This window comes from Brienomyrus brachyistius, chromosome 1 (genome assembly GCF_023856365.1).
Source record: "Brienomyrus brachyistius isolate T26 chromosome 1, BBRACH_0.4, whole genome shotgun sequence".
Lineage (NCBI taxonomy): Eukaryota > Metazoa > Chordata > Actinopteri > Osteoglossiformes > Mormyridae > Brienomyrus > Brienomyrus brachyistius.
Window position 1 is genome coordinate 4,709,207 of NC_064533.1, and position 18,048 is coordinate 4,727,254.

General features: G+C 46.2%; 1 protein-coding gene across 1 annotated transcript in view; it reads right to left on the reverse strand.

Annotated features, from left to right (window-relative positions):
* Positions 1-1,811: 1,811 nt before the first annotated feature.
* LOC125730833 (protein Wnt-7b-like) overlaps positions 1,812-18,048 on the reverse strand; it is a 50,527-nt gene continuing 34,290 nt past the window's right edge. The window contains 5 exon segments of the mRNA XM_049005837.1: positions 1,812-5,309; positions 5,311-5,340; positions 5,342-5,392; positions 5,394-5,558; positions 11,675-11,946. Of these exon segments, the coding sequence (XP_048861794.1) occupies positions 5,076-5,309; positions 5,311-5,340; positions 5,342-5,392; positions 5,394-5,558; positions 11,675-11,946 (752 nt within the window). The 3' untranslated portion in view covers positions 1,812-5,075.

The window sequence follows — 18,048 nt, forward strand, 5'->3', positions numbered from 1 at the left end:
ACGCTGGGGAAGCTGAGGAGGGTTTCACACACTTGGGGAAAGTTGTAGCCTTTGTGTGGAGTGTTGGGTGTCTAAAGACCCCCCCCTTATTCTTTGGACCCACATTTCAAGAGAACTTTTTGTTTTGTGTTATTCTGTCTTAATGATGTTGGAATGTATCACAACACAGCCATGTAAAGCGTCCTGGGGTGTCTCTTTTGTGAAAGGCGCTATAGAAAAATAAATTGCATTGAATCGAGCTGAAAATTTCCAAATCTCGCTCAGCCCACAAGATACGTCTTCGAGAAAATCCCGGAAATTTAATGAAAGCTCTTCGTTGGATTGCAAGAGTGGAGTTTTGCTTCCCAGTAGTGTGACATAGCATGTGATGAGGAAGCCTGACTTTAGGTCACTCGAGATCTCATTTCAAAAACAGCCAAAAAACGGACTGAGTGAGTTTTGGGAATTTGCTCCTCGCTTGCATCTTGCGGCTGCTGCTAGTTCCCACATACGTCCTCCTGAACAGTTAACAAGCCCCCTTCTTCCCTCCTGCCAAATTGGTGCAAGGGGTATTCAATCGTCTTTAGCGCCTGCCTCTCTCTGGCCTTGACTGTACAATGACTATCAAGTGTGGGGTGCTTACGTCCACATTGTCCACTAGTCATCCACCCCACTCTTCATCTCAATGGCTCTATTACTCGGAAACCCCCCACTCTCCGGCGCCCCCCACCCAGGGTCTGATTTGAAAAAGCAGACACAGTGCACCCGGGCTGAATTAGACCAGAACAATTGGCCCCCACAATATATTCCATTGAACTAATGACTCTGACACCCAAACAACGGCTGCGTCGGACGAAGGCTTAAACACAGCAGGGTCTGTTTCTCTGTCTCATATTTTTAATGACAAAATGTTTGTCGGAAACACATGGATTTATTTTTCTCGATCCGGGGTATAGTGCAGAAGCTTATGAGGTCCCAGCCCCAGGGGATTTATACGGCTGACAAAACGCACCTTACTTTCGCTCTGCTGGTTGGCTGGCATGCTTTTCACATACAGACACATGAGTGGGAAGCGGAAACCAGCTGAATAAAGCCCGGCCTTCCATTCACGGCTTGGGGACCGTCGCTTACCCAAATGCACCTTATGCATGTGATTAGCCGTGGTAAATAATTCGGGTCAAACCGAGCATTTGAACCAATCAGCCGCCTCTAATTCTAAGCCAAGAGGCTATCGGTTCACTTCCAAGCAGCTGGTACCAGTCTTAATTACCTGTATTATTACTGCACTGATACTGAATTGTCTTACAAAACCGAACATCATTGTTGGTATTCTATATATATAATTCACTGATTTGCAGCCTTGAATTCGAATGCGATAGATAATATATTTCTGTTTTCGAATTTGGACAATTTGATGTGGGTCAGTGCAATCAGGATCCCCTTTTGGATCCAGGAACCCAAAACCACAGGTATGTGTGCGGATTCCTCCCTTGACCTTCGCTGGCTTTCAGTAGGAAGATGGTATTATTATTGCAGAACCAGAGGCGTCTTGAAACTATGATGCGGCATGATTGTGCACCTTCATAGTATGAAGTCGACTCTCACTTCTGCTACATGACGTAGAGCTTCCCGACACCTCGAGCAGCTCCTCAAAGCACCGATGGCTGTTTTAAACGGCAACATCACTGAAGACATTTCCACAGCACAAAAAGCCAATGGTGGGAGTCTGGCACTTTGAATGAAAGTTGTGGAGTTTCTTTTTACAAAAAAGAGCAGGTACGATACACTTCTAGATGTTTTTTAAAGGCTTTCTAGACTTCTGTGAAGTTTTGCTTTAAGATATACTCAGAAAGTCCACTTTTTCTGAGGCATCTGTAAGTAGCTCAGGAACACTCCCGAAAAAATAAATGTACCTATTTAAGGATATGGAACATGGCACTTAAATGTGGAGTCAACAGGTTGTGTAGGAAGCCAGTTCCAGCAGCTCATCCCACTGCAGTTAAGCCCAAAGCAGACGCTGGGACACTTTCTAACATGATCTTGAACCCAGGACTGTTCCTCTATGACTCAGCTTTTCATGTTGTTGGTTCGTTTATTTGCAAAAATATGCCGTATATAATTTTCTTTCCTTTTCTTTATTTCCATGAATGCTAAAATTGTGCTTTCAAAGGTATGAAACCTCAAGAAATTACAATGTCATTGCAGAGTATAAAATGCCATAGAATAAAACACATTTTTTTTTTACTTCAGCAAGCTATCCTTGGGTGAATATATCCTTTAAGAATAATTTCAAATTAGGGGTTTAAATACATACATATTAAAATTTGTACAGTACCAGGTATAAGTCTGGACATATCTGCTTTTAACGCATTTGTCTCTGTTTTAGCTGTTATTCACCTTATGGGAAAAGGCCTTGAGGCAACGAAGTAATACATGTCAAATAATGCAACAACCAAGAGAAGTGTTCATTCCCATTTAGCTTCAATGACAGCATTGCAGACTCTCTGCATTCTCTCAGCCATCTTCCAGACGTAACCACCTGGGATACGTTTCCAACAGGCCTGAAGGAGTTTCCACAAATTCTGGGCATAGGTTGGCTACCTTGCTCTTACTCTTTAACCTGACTGATCCCAAATCAGTTCTATAGGGTTTAGGTCAGGGGGCTGTGGGGGCCAGGTCATCTGTCACAGCACTGCATCTCTTTGCTTGTTTACAGGATAATTCTTACTACATAACCTTGGGGTTTAGGGTTAGTATCTTGTTGAAAAACAAATGATTTTCAGTATCCAGACTTTGACTGGTACTGTACCTCATATATTTCTTCGGTTTTGAATATTTAGCATGTTAGAGAACCAAACAATTGATTTCCAAGCCCTGGAAAGTGAGTAGAGGAATCCAGTAAATGTGAAATGCAGTTACAGACCGACTGAGGTGATGATGAAGATGTTTATTATTCATATTATTATTAATGAGCCGTTAATGCCTTCAGTAGCTGTTATAATTAATGAGCTGTTAAATCCTTCAGTGGATATGAGTCGTGGGCCACTATAAGTGGGCAAATAAGATTTCACTTGCGTGGCCAATTAACTTTTACACTTGTATTCATAACTAGCAGGGTTTATTCCAACCAGAAACTAATAAGTTATTTATTCATTTATTAACTTAGTACTATACATTGCAGCGGTGTCATTCTTGTAGAAATATTGCAGTTGAGCGAATATTATTGTCTGTACACAACCAGCTTATGAAAAAAAAAAATGCTGTAATTCTGAGAACATAATGGGGGGGGGGGGGACAGGAGAAGTGGTCTATCCAAAAAGTAAACACCGTTTTGTTTGAAATACGGAAATTCATACCTTATCCAAATATTCCATCTCAGGCAATAGTTCAGGTTTCTCTGTGATTTTCAGTACTTAAAAAACACAAACATTTCTTTGAACTGGTAGCATATAGTAAAGAAAGTCACTTTAAAATAATAATAAAAATAATACTAATGATAATAATGACTGATTTTATTCTCTCTGAATATAAATGTAAAGTGCGGAAACCAGTACTGCGTATAAAAATATAAATCCATAGTATTTCTAGTGTCTGTGTTTAACAACTTAATATTAAACCTTAATATTACTCTTAGCAATACTCTATTAAAGAGTAATGTTTCTAGGTAAAATATGACATCATGCATTATCCCATGCATGTTGGTCACGTTTTCCAAATTCCACTGGCTCTAAACGCAGAATTTGACTTGGCAGGTTAGGGCTGTGAATGGAGCATGAAAGTCACGCCCACCACTGCGCTGAACTGGGAATCGACAAGGTGCAGGCGTGACCGGAGCCCCCTGCCCACCCACGACGTCAACGCTGAAACCGGGCAGCCACTTCGGGAAGGATTTCAGCTTCTTAGCAGGAAAAAGGAAGGACCCAGCGGATGCGTTTAATCCCAAACTCATGTTCCAGCAAATACTCATTTAAGCTTTGAACCGAAGTTATACCTTAATAGGAAGGACTCAGTGAAGCTCTGTGTGATGCAGCCAGCAACACTCTCGTTTCATGCTATGGGGGTCGAGGACAGATGATGGTGGCTAAAATGGTGGGAGAAAACAGCTGCCCTGCTACTTACTGAAAATGCAAAAGGACACAGAATTAACGGATGTTTAGTATTGGTCTGCGGACGCTTTTGTTGCAGCCCTCTGACTGATTGAACACCACACCAAAGAAAAGGCAGCAGTAGCAATGAAACTGTTCCTAAGGGGGTAAATTACAAAAGATATGCACCTTCAGTCAGTCACTAAAGTTTTTTTTATACTTAGTACAAAATAAGACATTTCTACCCGTTAGTGCTTCGTTTAAAGATAACTATTACATAAATAGACATTTTCATTTTTCAGTGTTCAAACAAGCAGCTCCAGTGTGACTGGACAGTTATCATGCTCCCAGTTTTCTGTTTTCCAGTTGGCTAGGCCAGAAATACCTCAGCCCAATCGGGCAAACTCTTCCACATGCCCAAAGACTCCATGCAAACATTCTTCATCGTAACTGACCTTTTCTCTATCCTTTTCTCCCCAACATTCCTTTTCAGACAGGAAGACTGATCAGTTGCCTTGCTACAGAATCTCTGCCTCTTTCTCCTTGCTTTATGGAAAACTACTGTCATACTCCACAGCATTCTGGGAGTCTGAGTTCCTTCGCAATCTCGCTGTGAACCACCAAGGACTATAAATCCCAGAACACACTGCATGGTTCCCGCCGGGGCATTATTTTGTCTCAATTTTTGTCAGTCTCGAGACATCAGTGCATAAGGACACATCATTCTTTTTTCAGTAATGAAGTGGGCTTTTACCTATTGATACTTGAGCTCTTTTTTTCCAAAGCAAAAACAAAGTCTGATGTGCAAAATGATGCCGTGAAGAGTTGATATTGTAAATTCCATCCCATTAGATCCGCTGTCTCCTTTTGATTCTTCCTTCCCAGGTCTCCAGCATCCAGGCGTCCCATTCCCCTCCATATTGCCTCCTTCCCCTCGGTCTCACTTCACAGGTCTGACCTCTGGCGCCCCCCTGCCTTTATCTCGCTTGTTCCTGCCCTCCGTACCGGGCCCTACTTGCAGGTGAACACCTCCGTCCGCTCGCTGCAGGTGTTGCACTTGACGAAGCAGCACCACTGGAACTTGCAGTTGCACTGCCACACCTTGGTGTACTGGTGTGTGTTGTAGCCACGGCCACAGCACATGAGGTCGCAGCCGTCCGTGTGCGGCGAGGTGCGGTTGCAGAGGCGCCCTTGTGTTCCACACTGCCTGTGGCGGTGTCCTCCCTCGCAGTAATTGGGCGAGCGGTTCGATGTAGACCAGGTCGGTCTCGGTGGGGCTTGCGGAAGCCCTGGCTCTTCTTCACCTTCAGGAAGGTGGGCTGCCGCAGGCCGGCTGGCGCGCACCACCTCCACATGCACCGCCTCATTGTACTTTTCCTTCAGGATGTAGCCAATCTCCCGGAACTTGGGCAACGTGGTCCAACAGGTCTTGGTGGTGCAAGAGCCCGAGACTCCATGACATTTGCATTCCAGTTTCATCCTGTCCTCTAGGACCTGGGGAGGGAAAGAAATGGGTGGTATTAATGGGCACCCAATTGGCCATCTGGACACCATCACTCTAATGTGGAGGTCTGGAAATCATTCAGAACACGGTGTGGAATAGCTGAGTGGGGGTGGGTGTCTGTTCTGCAATGTTGAGAGACTGACGGCGTGTTGTTGGTATATGAGATTCCATGGGAAATTGGGGGGGGGGAGGGGTGAACATTCAAACCTACGGTCATGGCAAGCAGAAACTTGATGTAAATACATGATGGCAAGGATTTAATACAAGGACCTTCAAGGCCATTTCATTGTCATACTGTAGAGGCTTAAGAAGTTTCTGCTGGTTAATGGGATGGATTTCAACATGCTTTGAAGATACAAAATTGGAATCAGGATTCACATACACGGGGAATTTGCGTTTGCTTGGCAAAGGCTCTCATACATGCAGTAGAACAGGAGTGGGGAGCCTGATCCGTGGAGAGCCGCTGCGGGTTCGCGTTTTGGGGGTGACCTCTCAACCCAGAGTGCCTCTCCATGGATCAGGTTTGCCACGCCTGCAGGACAGTCATATACAGTTTTGACGAGACAATTATCACATACAGTCCGATTGATGTATATACAAAGTGCATATGTGGTTGATAAGTGAGTAAAAGTGCAGTGCAGTGCAGTAAGAGGAATGTAGGAATAAATGCTAAATGTAGCAATAGTACATTTGAAGCTTATTGATGGCACTTCTGAGCCAGATCCCAGCAGAACAATCCAGCTAGTTATAATATCCAACTGCACCCTACTTTGCCTACCTTCTGAAGGTCAGCATGCACAGTAATCTGTCTAATGTATCTATGTCCAGAGTCTGCTATGCTCAAGTTACAAGTGCGGTGCTCAGCTCTTCTTGCAGTTCCCTGATCTAGCTGGCAATGCGTGACGTCCTGAAGCACCACCCGACTGATGGCTGTTTGCGACATGCAACATGTTAGCCTTTCCTGTGTCTCAAAGGAACACAGAAACGCAGGTTGTCCCGAAACTTCCATCGGAAATCGGCTGCAGAGCTCGACATTTGAAAAACAAGTAGTTCAGTGCCATCGAGACAAATGGAAGTGCTTGCATTCAGACCAGCCTTTTGAAGTTAGTTAAGAAGCTCATTTAAGAACGGAATTCTAAGGGTTTCGTTCTGTGCTGTTTTCTGCTCTTCAAACGCATATGCTGTGCACTGTCGTGTCGACCCAGCAGTTTCCTGTTTTGGGACATCTGGTAAAAATTGCACAAAGAAATATCGAAAACAAATGCAGGTCACTGGATTAATTCAGAGCTTGTGCTTTAGGGATTGAAAGCATGGTGGAAGAATGTAGTGGGGCAGTTATTTTTGTGATACTCTGGTAAATGTGGACCGACTGGCTCTTTAAATGCATGTTTTTAATTATGCAGTGATGACAACAAACCAAACTGCTATGTGACTGTACTTCATTGAGGTATGGATGTTCGCTCACCTCCCTACTTCTTATTGGTCCTTTGAGCCCATCCTAGGGCTATTGATTGGATCTATGACTAATTTTTTCAGTAAATGTACTTGCGCCAGAGGCAACCTAGATCACTTACAGTAAAGTTCCGCTTCGCTTCTCGCATATCTGCAGTTTCTGAAATGCACGAGTGGAAATGCCTGTTCATCAGTGTCCCGCCTGCATTCCTCTCAACAAGACTGAGCTGGAATGGCGTCCAGATGCCAGTCACTTTCATGAAACACTTCATCCAGTGACCCCAAGATGGTAGAGCTGAGTAATTTTGTGAAATTCGCCCTTTATAAAATCTCCTTTTTATTAGTAAGGGACATGAGGCCCCAGAGAAATGTGACGTTAACGTGGTGGAAGGGCTTGTGGTCCACAGAGTTCCGTTTTCTGAAGCTTGAGGTCTTGGTGGAGCTTCTCTTGGTGAAATAATCTGACCAACTACGACTCAACGAAGCCCTCCATGAAAGGTACCCAGAAAAACCAGTGTACCTTGTCCAGAATAGTTACTAGGATGCAACTGGCAAAGCCAGGCTAGGGGTTATGGTTAGGATTAGGGTTAGGATTAGCTTTAGCAGTATGCGTGATGTGGGCCCTGGAACCAAAGCTCTTCATCAGGGCTGGAGTCTCTACTCTTTTGGAATTCCTCTTTCTGAAAAGACCTTAGGAAGTCCCAGGTCATGAGGGCTGTGCAGCTGGGAGCTTTCCCAGCAGATTAGAGGGTTCCTTCTATGAGGCCTTCATGGTAGAGCTTGGATGACGGTCTCCTGAAACAGCTGAAAGGTACCAACAGGCTAGAAGGGCTGCACTGACGGTGAAGCTGAGGTGAATGTTCGTGAGTGGAAGGAGTTTGAAGAAGCTACTGAAAGAGAATCAGGTGGATGTTTGATACCTTAGGAGGGGGGAAAGTCAGTGTTACATTGCTCAGTTTTACTCAGTGCTGACAACCATATTGATGGAATTCTTCTACAGTGTCTTCTGTTAGGATCTTCTTTAAGTTCATAGATATGTCCCGTCAGCCAGAAACTCAGTGGGCGGAAACTTCTGGTGGGTCACAGCACTATCACTGCAGCTGTGGTGGTCAGGAAAAAGCACTGGGGCTAAATGGCACTGGGTGTTGTGGAGCTCTTCTTGGGGGAACCAGAGTCTATGTTCACACTTTCCAGCCTGAAAGTACTGAGTACTGAATGGGAGACTCTACCCCACGGCTGACCCAAGATTCAGGAAGAACGGTGTGGATTTTGGCCTGGATTTGGAAAGCGAGGTTTGGTCTGGCTTTGGTAAATGGGCCGTGCTTCCATTACAACCCCCAGCAGGTTTTGTGTTGCCAGAACTAGACACGGTTGCTGTGGTGACCTAATCGAATAATTTATTTTAAGCCTTAAATTACCCCACACACAGCCACTCTCTGTTACTGTTCTCTCCTCCGCCAGATATTCCTGGATTTATAATATCCTGACATCCATCAATATCTCCATGTAGACTTCCATGTCTCCCTGGGCGAACAAGGCATGCACTTGCATTTCACTTCAGTCTTCAGTATATGACATCATCACTTTGGTCTGTTTTTTTTTTTCTCATTTTCAAACTCAAGGCTTTCAACTATTGAGGCAAGGTAGTGTGTATCTCAGGAAGCTAATCACGTGTCCCTCCCTATGATCAAGGTTACTGACTCAAGCCTTGTTGTTTTCATTAGTATTATTATTATTGTCATGAAATGAAGACACACCTTTCAGCGGCACCTTGCCACTTAACAGAGAACACTGGATTTAATGATGTCATGCGATGATGTCATCAGATCAGCTTCAAATCAGTTTATTTATTTGTCAAACGTATGTATACACAGAGTCGGCATTACAATGAAATGTGTCGACGAGAGAAGAAATAAGGGTCTCAGCACTGGAGCCCTACAGGAGTTTCAGTTTAAGGGTAAGACTGTCATTGGTCGAGCAACCGAAACGCAAGCCCCTCCCTCACTGAGCCAGGGACACATCGAACTTGACAAAATCTGGACGTCCTTCTCACGGACATCATTCATGTCAAGTCAGCAGTGATCGAAAATCCATGTCGTAGGAGATGAATTCAAAGTGATCTTTGCCAAAGGGATGTTCCCTAGAAGGCAGGGCGTTCGCTCTGCACCCTCAGCTCCTGCCTCCATGGCATATGGCAGGAGAGGCTCACTCTCTGTTTATGTCTATGTTTTTATACATAGCTGAAAACCATCGAAAGGGATTCATATAAAAGCGCAGTTGTTTCTGAAATGTTTAAATCCAAGTCCACAGATTCCTGGCAGACCCTCCTAACTTTGTAAACAAATACAGCCTGTTGCTAAATTTGGACAGTGGGCAGTTCAGCCCCAGAGCAGGTCTGCTCCTCTGCGTCTCACATACAGTAATAAAACCAGACTGTCCCCATCTGGCCCGCACCATTTCCCAGTACATCTCTGCTCCATTGCTCCCCCTGCCCTGTTCCATCATTCTCCATTGAGTGGTGTGTGACTCAGTGGGTTATTCATCTGTCCCCATGATTGGAAGGTAGCCGTGGCCTCGAAAGGATAGCTCATGTCTGTGGTGCCCCCCCCCCATCTCGAGGAACGCCGGCTGACCCTGCACTGTGACCCACAAGCTTACTCTCACCTTTATCTGTGTCTGTGTCTCTCATGAAGAGCAAGACTGGGTAGGCAAACAGAGAATTTCCCCACAGGGGTTATTAAAGTTTATATCAAGCAACCAGGTCCAAGCTCTGCTCCATCTTTCCATCAAGCAGCCAGGTTCCAGTTCTGCTCCATCTTTCCGTCAAGCAACCAGGTTCCAGTTCTGCTCCATCTTTCCATCAAGCAACCAGGTTCCAGTTCTGCTCCATCTTTCCATCAAGCAACCAGGTCCAAGCTTTGCTCCATCTTTCCATCAAGCAGCCAGGTTCCAGCTCTGCTTCATCTTTCCATCAAGCAACCAGGTCCAAGCTCTGCTCCATCTTTCCATCAAGCAGCCAGGTTCCAGCTCTGCTCCATCTTTCCGTCAAGCAACCAGGTCCACGCTCTACTCCATCTTTCCATCAAGCAACCAGGTCCAAGCTCTGCTCCATCTTTCCATCAAGCAACCAGGTCCATGCTCTGCTCCATCTTTCCATCAAGCAACCAGGTCCAAGCTCTGCTCCATCTTTCCATCAAGCAACCAGGTCCACGCTCTGCTCCATCTTTCCATCAAGCAACCAGGTCCAAGCTCTGCTCCATCTTTCCATCAAGCAGCCAGGTTCCAGCTCTGCTCCATCTTTCCGTCAAGCAACCAGGTCCACGCTCTACTCCATCTTTCCATCAAGCAACCAGGTCCAAGCTCTGCTCCATCTTTCCATCAAGCAACCAGGTCCACGCTCTGCTCCATCTTTCCATCAAGCAACCAGGTCCACGCTCTGCTCCATCTTTCCATCAAGCAACCAGGTCCACGCTCTGCTCCATCTTTCCATCAAGCAACCAGGTCCAAACTCTGCTCCATCTTTCCATCAAGCAACCAGGTCCAAGCTCTGCTCCATCTTTCCATCAAGCAACCAGGTCCATGCTCTGCTCCATCTTTCCATCAAGCAACCAGGTCCAAGCTGTGCTCCATCTTTCCATCAAGCAACCAGGTCCAAACTCTGCTCCATCTTTCCATCAAGCAACCAGGTCCAAGCTCTGCTCCATCTTTCGATCAAGCAACCAGGTCCAAGCTCTGCTCCATATTTCCGTCAAGCAACCAGGTTCCAGTTCTGCTCCATCTTTCTGTCAAGCAACCAGGTCCAAGCTCTGCTCCATCTTTCTGTCAAGCAACCAGGTTCCAGTTCTGCTCCATCTTTCCGTCAAGCAACCAGGTCCACGCTCTGCTCCATCTTTCCGTCAAGCAACCACGTCCAAGCTCTGCTCCATCTTTCCGTCAAGCAACCAGGTTCCAGTTCTGCTCCATCTTTCCGTCAAGCAACCAGGTCCTACTTCTGCTCCATATTTCCGTCAAGCAACCAGGTTCCAGTTCTGCTCCATCTTTCTGTCAAGCAACCAGGTCCAAGCTCTGCTCCATCTTTCTGTCAAGCAACCAGGTTCCAGTTCTGCTCCATCTTTCCGTCAAGCAACCAGGTCCACGCTCTGCTCCATCTTTCCGTCAAGCAACCACGTCCAAGCTCTGCTCCATCTTTCCGTCAAGCAACCAGGTTCCAGTTCTGCTCCATCTTTCCGTCAAGCAACCAGGTCCTACTTCTGCTCCATCTTTCCGTCAAGCAACCAGGTCCTACTTCTGCTCAATTTTTCTATCAAGCTCCCAGGTCCTCATCTCCATCCTTCCATTCCTCAATTACACATAGATCTTCAGTGATTCCCTGACTAGACTGTTTTTTTTTATTGACAGGGACTGGATAATGAATAGGACATGGATAACAGTGTCCTGCTCTGGACTCTCAATCACCCAGCTAAGTGACCACAAGTGCGCTTCTTCCCTTGGACATTCATGTAGCATATAAGACCTAGCATGTCATGACCAGGTGCTATAAGCCTGATCTTTTTCTGATATTTTTCTATGCGGCTACTTGCCTGGTCGTTCCTGTACCTGGAAAATGTGTGCAGTTGAAATGTGAAAGTTGTGTGCCGATGCTTTTATAGGTTACCTTCCTGCCAGCCTCATTGTTATGAAGGTTCATCAGCCTCCGGGCGTTCTTCTTGATCTCGCGGGCGTCCACGAACCAGCGGGAGAAGGCGATGCCGTACTTGACGTCCGCTGAGCAGCCCCCCCACTTCCAGCCCTCCTCCTGGTTGTAGTATCCCTGCTTTTCACGGTCGCAGCCGCAGTGGCTGAGGTTGCCCTGGCTGCATGCCGCCGTGACAGCATGCGCAGCCCCCGCCGCGGTGATGGCGTAGGTGAACGCTGCCTCCCGGCTGCCTGGGGGGTGGGGGGTGGAAAAAAATGGCCAATGAAAAACGATGAACCTGAGAGCTGCAGCAACTAGACGCAGATATGGACCATTTTACACCCCAGAAACTCAAATTTAATTTCACCCATTTATACATCTTAGGGACGGTAGGATTCACCGATTCGCACCGGTTCACGATGCGATTGCCCCCCCCCCCCCCCCCCAATTAAAAAAAGAGCGCAAGAGATGCAATTTAGGATGAACTCAGGATGCATACTTTCTGGCATCTTTGCACTGGTAAAATCCGATTCACTAATACACAATTATTGGTTAATTTATGATTTGCTGTTTGCTTAGGAACCAAAGAATTAAAATCAAACTTTCTGTACCATGGCACGGCATTTAGTTTCGTATCGAATCATGCTGAATGATTTCCTACAGCATTACTACTTGCTTCATATGTATCTTTAATGTATTTCAGGGCTGCCCAGTCCTGCTCCTGAAGACCAACCACCCTGCAGCCTTAATTTAACATGACTCATAATGATAATCAGTAGCATCTCAGTATTAGAATTAGTGGTGATAATGTAGCTAATAAAGGGCCTGATTATCTGTATCAGGTGTGTTAAATTCGGGCTGCACATAAGCCCTGCAGGGTGGTATGCCTCTAGGAGCAAAGTTGGGCAGCCCTGATGTATTGGACCATTAGCAGCACATCGAGATGTGTATCAGATTCCTAACATATTCATGGACTGTGGGAGAAATGCGGACTGCCCAGCGAAAACACATACGACACAGGGAGAGCATGCAGACAGCACAGTCACATGGAGCAGAGGCGGGACTCGAACCCATAACCCCAGAGGCGTGCTGCACCAGGGCTACTCACTGAGCCACCCACCGTTGGAACAGGCACGCTGCCTAAGAATGGTCCACGGTCTACCTGTTATGCACCTGCGATGCCATTGTAGAGTAGCTACAAGAAATTCCCTATTCCTGAGAGGTATTCAGAACTGCTGACATCAGGACTTAGGTGCTTCTCAGTGGAGCTAGAGAGGAAGACGATGTACCCAGTGTGGTTCTGAAACCCGTCATCTCATTCCCCAAATATTCCACACGGGCCCCACATACCTGAGTAAATGCAGAGAGGGCGGCTCAAGTTCGACTTTGTCTTGTGGCTAGGCTTGTGATTTGACTGGGCCTGAATATTTACCAGGGGAACAGACTCCTTCAGGTGCTGTCCAAAGTGCTGAATTTCTTCCGCGAGCACCTTCCAAAACCAGCCACATCAGAGTGGGGGTTCCGCAACTTCAGATGTTGAGGTCTGGAATTTCTCAGGCCAGTGATTGGCGTGAAGCTGACCGGTATGACAGGGGCTGCTTAGGCATAACCCTTATATGAACACAACAGGGCCCCCTCCGCCCTTGCACAGATTTTGGTGTCAATTGTCTGTGTCTCTAGGTCTTGTAACTCGTAACTTGGTTCAATGATGAGGTCACATTTGCAGCGTGGGGTGCAATAGTCCACTTTGACATTGACAGGCAGATCATGGGTCGGGCTGTAGGAGACAAGTGCACTTACATCTTGTTGTTGAGGTGTGTTTTTTGGCTTATTTGTCGCATTATTTTTCAGAATAAGAGCGAGCTACATGGACTTTTGCACTGCACAAAGCTATCCGCATCTCAATGGCGTCTTAAAACCAAGACACAAATGTGGGGTTTAGCGTGACATTAGTGTTAGCAGCATATGATTAAAGCCCAACAAAAATGCTGAATCAATCGGACTGTTGCACAATAATCAGAACACCATGGATCTCTATGATAATGAAAGAATGTTCAACTTTTTTTTTCTAAATGTTCTGAAACAAACCCAGGAACACAAAAATGCAGTTACACAATGGCATGTGTGGGACTGATTGCAATAGCAACATTTTGCTGAAATTCTTCTGGACGACCCAAAGAGTCGGCTCAGGTTTCTCACCGGGCGTTCCTGGGGGGTCCAACACAATCCGCTTCTGTTCTGACCAACCATGGGGCAAGCAGCAGAGCACCAAGCTCCCCTAACAATGACCCAGTGATGGATGGAAAGGCACGGTTCTGAGCATTACATCTTAACTGGCCTTTGGTCATACTTGCAGGATTTTCTTCGCCAAGCTACCAACGTCTCGGCCAGCCGCGGTCAGTGCTGGATGCCGTTGCCAAGGCTTGTCCCCGCATGACTGTCTGCTACTAATCCTCACCCTGACATCTAATGGACTCTGACTCACCACCATCTGGTGCTATGGAAGTAACCTCGGAGGTGAGCGAGAGACTCCGTAGGCTTGGTGTTACAGAAGCACACTATGGGTTGATTTCTGAGATACACTGGTCTTTTTGACTCATGATTGTAACGAGGGGATCCAACGATGAAGCTGGGGGCTTGAAACCGGTAACCCACAAGCCCACAGATGTGATTGCTCCACACATTTTTACCAGTATTTATGTCCCTGGGTGAAAATATATACATAGTACTTCTCTGTCAAATAAGTGATCGTTAGATCATGCTCTTAGCTTTGCTTGTTTATCAACGGTAGAGCAGATGTGACAGCATCGTACTCAAGCTTCCTGTTCATTCATTCACTTCACACCGCAACCGCTGATGAGTTGGCTGATGGATTTCCAACCTGTGCCTTCCCGTTTGCGAGCCGCTCCACCAGCTCCAGATGGATATCCCAGGATGCCCTCAGTCAGAATCAGTGAGGATCACGCCTTCCCGCCACCGAACATTGCTACCATGGTGTAGCTGCTCCACCAAGAGACACCGGGCCATGATCCCGGTGCCCAAGAAGGTTCTCCTGCTCACTACACAAACCTGTGGTTCATAAAACACAGAGGATATATAAAAAAAAACCTGGAACAGACCAGCCCACTGAGCCTTCACTGGATTCCAGTGGAACCACCCTGGGATATCCTTGCAAGCTGCCAGTGGAAAATTGGACTGACCAGAAAAACCTCAATGAACTTGGAATGGGCTGGAGTGAAGAATGGAGAAATATTAAACCAGATGTCTAACAGAGTTTAGTGGCAAGTGCTTGTCGCAGTGTCCAAAGCGACACCTTGCCGGGACTTACGGTCGACCCGAGGAGGTCCTGGCTATAGGAATTCCCCCTTCATCCGCATCACCTGCATAGTGTTGGCCTTTTCCTCCCTGGCACGTCATCATTATGGGGGGGAAGCATTTCTGAATGTGGCAGCAATTTGAAAAGAAAGAAACCGTCAAACCACGGGAAACATTTCGCAGGGAGGAATTATGGCTCAGAAGTAGCCACCAGCCCTGGGGATGACGCTTAGGCCTCAAGCTCTTGGTCTGTCTGCATCCGGTCAGAGCACAGTTGTGGACTGGGGGCAGGGCCATATACAAGGGCGGGGCACTGACCCCTGCTGAAAGCTGATTGGCCCCCCAAGTGTGCCCGCCCCATCACGCACCAATTCAAAACATATCATTGGCTAATAATAGCACAGACTCCGCTGTACGAATTATGGCCCCTCTTGTGCCCCCCACCCTAAAAAATTCCAGAATCACCCCTGAACCATAAGCAACAGCTTACTAGGAAGTGCGTTCCCTATCCCATTCCCAATGTCTTGGAACATCTGGTCCAGCCTTGGATAAATACTTTTGCATTTTCTTAGGACTCGGCTACTAAACTGTCCCCCCCACCCTTCCCACGGAGACGTCAGTGTCATCTAAGCAGACCAAAGACGTGATGGAAAGCAGTCCATCTGAGGATTTAATCCGCCCTCCGTGGGGGGGCGGGGGACGGGTGGTGAGGGGGCCAGTCGCAGATTGCGGTGCAGTGGGACCTGGTCCAGGCCACAGATCGCTCAGAGAGCCCAGCAGGCCGATCCACCAGCCTCCGTGCGCTCGCATAGCGCTCGTAAAAGAAGGCCGCTTCGTATAACTGCTGGGGGAAAAGCCATTTAAGGGGCCCCCGGACTGGCACCTTCATGTGAGGCACCCCGCATAAATCCGGCTGGGACACGGAGCTCGCGCTACATTATTTCAAAAGCAGACCACTGTATGTTTGGATGACCCTGAAAATTTGGCTCATTGCATGACAGTTACAGAGATGAATCAAATAGTGCAAAAAAGGCATTTATTTTTTTAAGGGTTGACACTACAGTTATACATCAAGTCAAAATGAAAGCTGCTAATGGAAAGCAGCATTTCTAATGCTAATCGCACGAAAATACGACTTTAACATACTTCGACTCCATGTGTATCTTTTTTAAAAAAAAAAATTGAAAGCTTGCGAGAAGAAGAAAAAAGTGACACCTGCTGGTCATTCACGGAGGTGCAGTCTGAAAAAAAGTAATGGGCTCATCAACTCGTCATTCAGTTACAGTTGCCACTTCGCTGCACCACCCAGGAAAATACAGAGAAAATAGAGAGAAAATGTACTCAGCGCTTACAAAACGTGCTATAAGGTACAAAACAACTGCTAAGCTATCCAAATGCTGAAAATTGCATCAGTATTTGAGAATACTATGCTGGAATTGTCACATTCTGTACTATAAGAAATAAGGGAGGAATGTGTTTTAATTTATGCACATGACAGTTAAAATGCTGGATAAAATACAAATTGATACATACATACCATCGAGGGCTAAAATTATCAGTAGCACAGAGTGCATCAGCCAATCAGAAACCTTATAATACGCAAACCGCCATTGTTATGTATCCTTAACGTCCACCAGCGCTGAACTATATTTTATATAAAGGGTTCTGTGGTAGCGCAGCCCGTGGCCAGCATATGAAAAGGCGCTCAGGATGCCGAGAGCATGGCTGAGTGATACCTACTACTGGTTTCCACTCCGTTTTATGTACGGTTGCTAAGAGCACACGCTTGGGACAGATTACAGACGAAGTTGTGGGATATGAGGTTTTCTACTCGAAAAAAAAAACACACACACACAAAGCCGTGTTCCTGCCTGACAGGAGAGCCATTCCGGCATTTGCGCGTTTTTTTTTTTGTTTGTTTCCATGGCATTATCGCGTGCCGGGCCTGAGGAGCTGCGGTGACGCTGGTTTGGATAATGAGGAAGAGGAGCGAGGAAGACAGTGATGATGAACTGGCGCAAACATGAATAATGAGCGTTAAAGTGACAGGTTTGGCGATATGTCAATGATGCTGTTAGACAAATGAGATCCAAATCGGGCCGCAGAAGGGCGTGTGAGAACCTAAGAGTGATCGGGGTGCCATAAAATCTCCGCAGAAAGGCATGGGCTGGTGGCACCTTGTCCGCTTTCGTGTCGACGCGGGGCGAGTCTGGGCCCGCGGAGCACTTTCCACTCGGCTGCGTAGACGCAGCTTCGGAAAAATGTAGCATCAACATAAAAACTAATATCAATGGAGCGCGGCAGGTGTACCTGAGTTCACTGGCAATGGAGCTTTTAACTGGTGCAGCATGGCCGACAACCGCGTACTTGTCTGATTCGTAAAGGCCGCTGGCCCAGTGCCAACCCAACGCTTGCTGCAAGCTGACGAGCTCCTGCTTGTAAACGATAGAAGGCTGCATCCTCGGTATTTAGGCAGGCCGGCTACCCACTGGATTCTGTGCTACTCAAATGACTTTGCCATGTCACTTATTACTTATTGCTAATTCTGTAAAATTGCTGCTGGATTTTCTGTATTTTATCCACTTTGTATTGCTACCTTGCTTTGTCCCATATCTACCTCTTGTTGAATGTTGTTGAATATTATGTTGTTAGATGTCTTATTGCAGCTAGTATTTTGTAATTAGTATTTATTGTATTGTAATGTTAGACTGCTCTGTTAATCGTCTGTAGTCTGTGGAGAAGGCATTCAAGCAAGGATTTCATTGTATTTTATACACTGTACTTACACATATGACAATAAAATCGTGAACCAAAAGCCTTGTTCCTCTACAGATTCAAACTAATCTCTTAGATAAAGTCATTAATGGATGACTTTGGATGTTTTGGTTGTTAGTCAATAATTTTCTATCATACATTTTGTCTGTAATACTTCTATGCTTTTCTTAAAACACTTCAAGATCCATTGGTCCTCACATCCTGCTCTTCAGATTATCCCACTGAGGAAAACACAGATGCAGATCTTTTCAGATAAGTGTCGC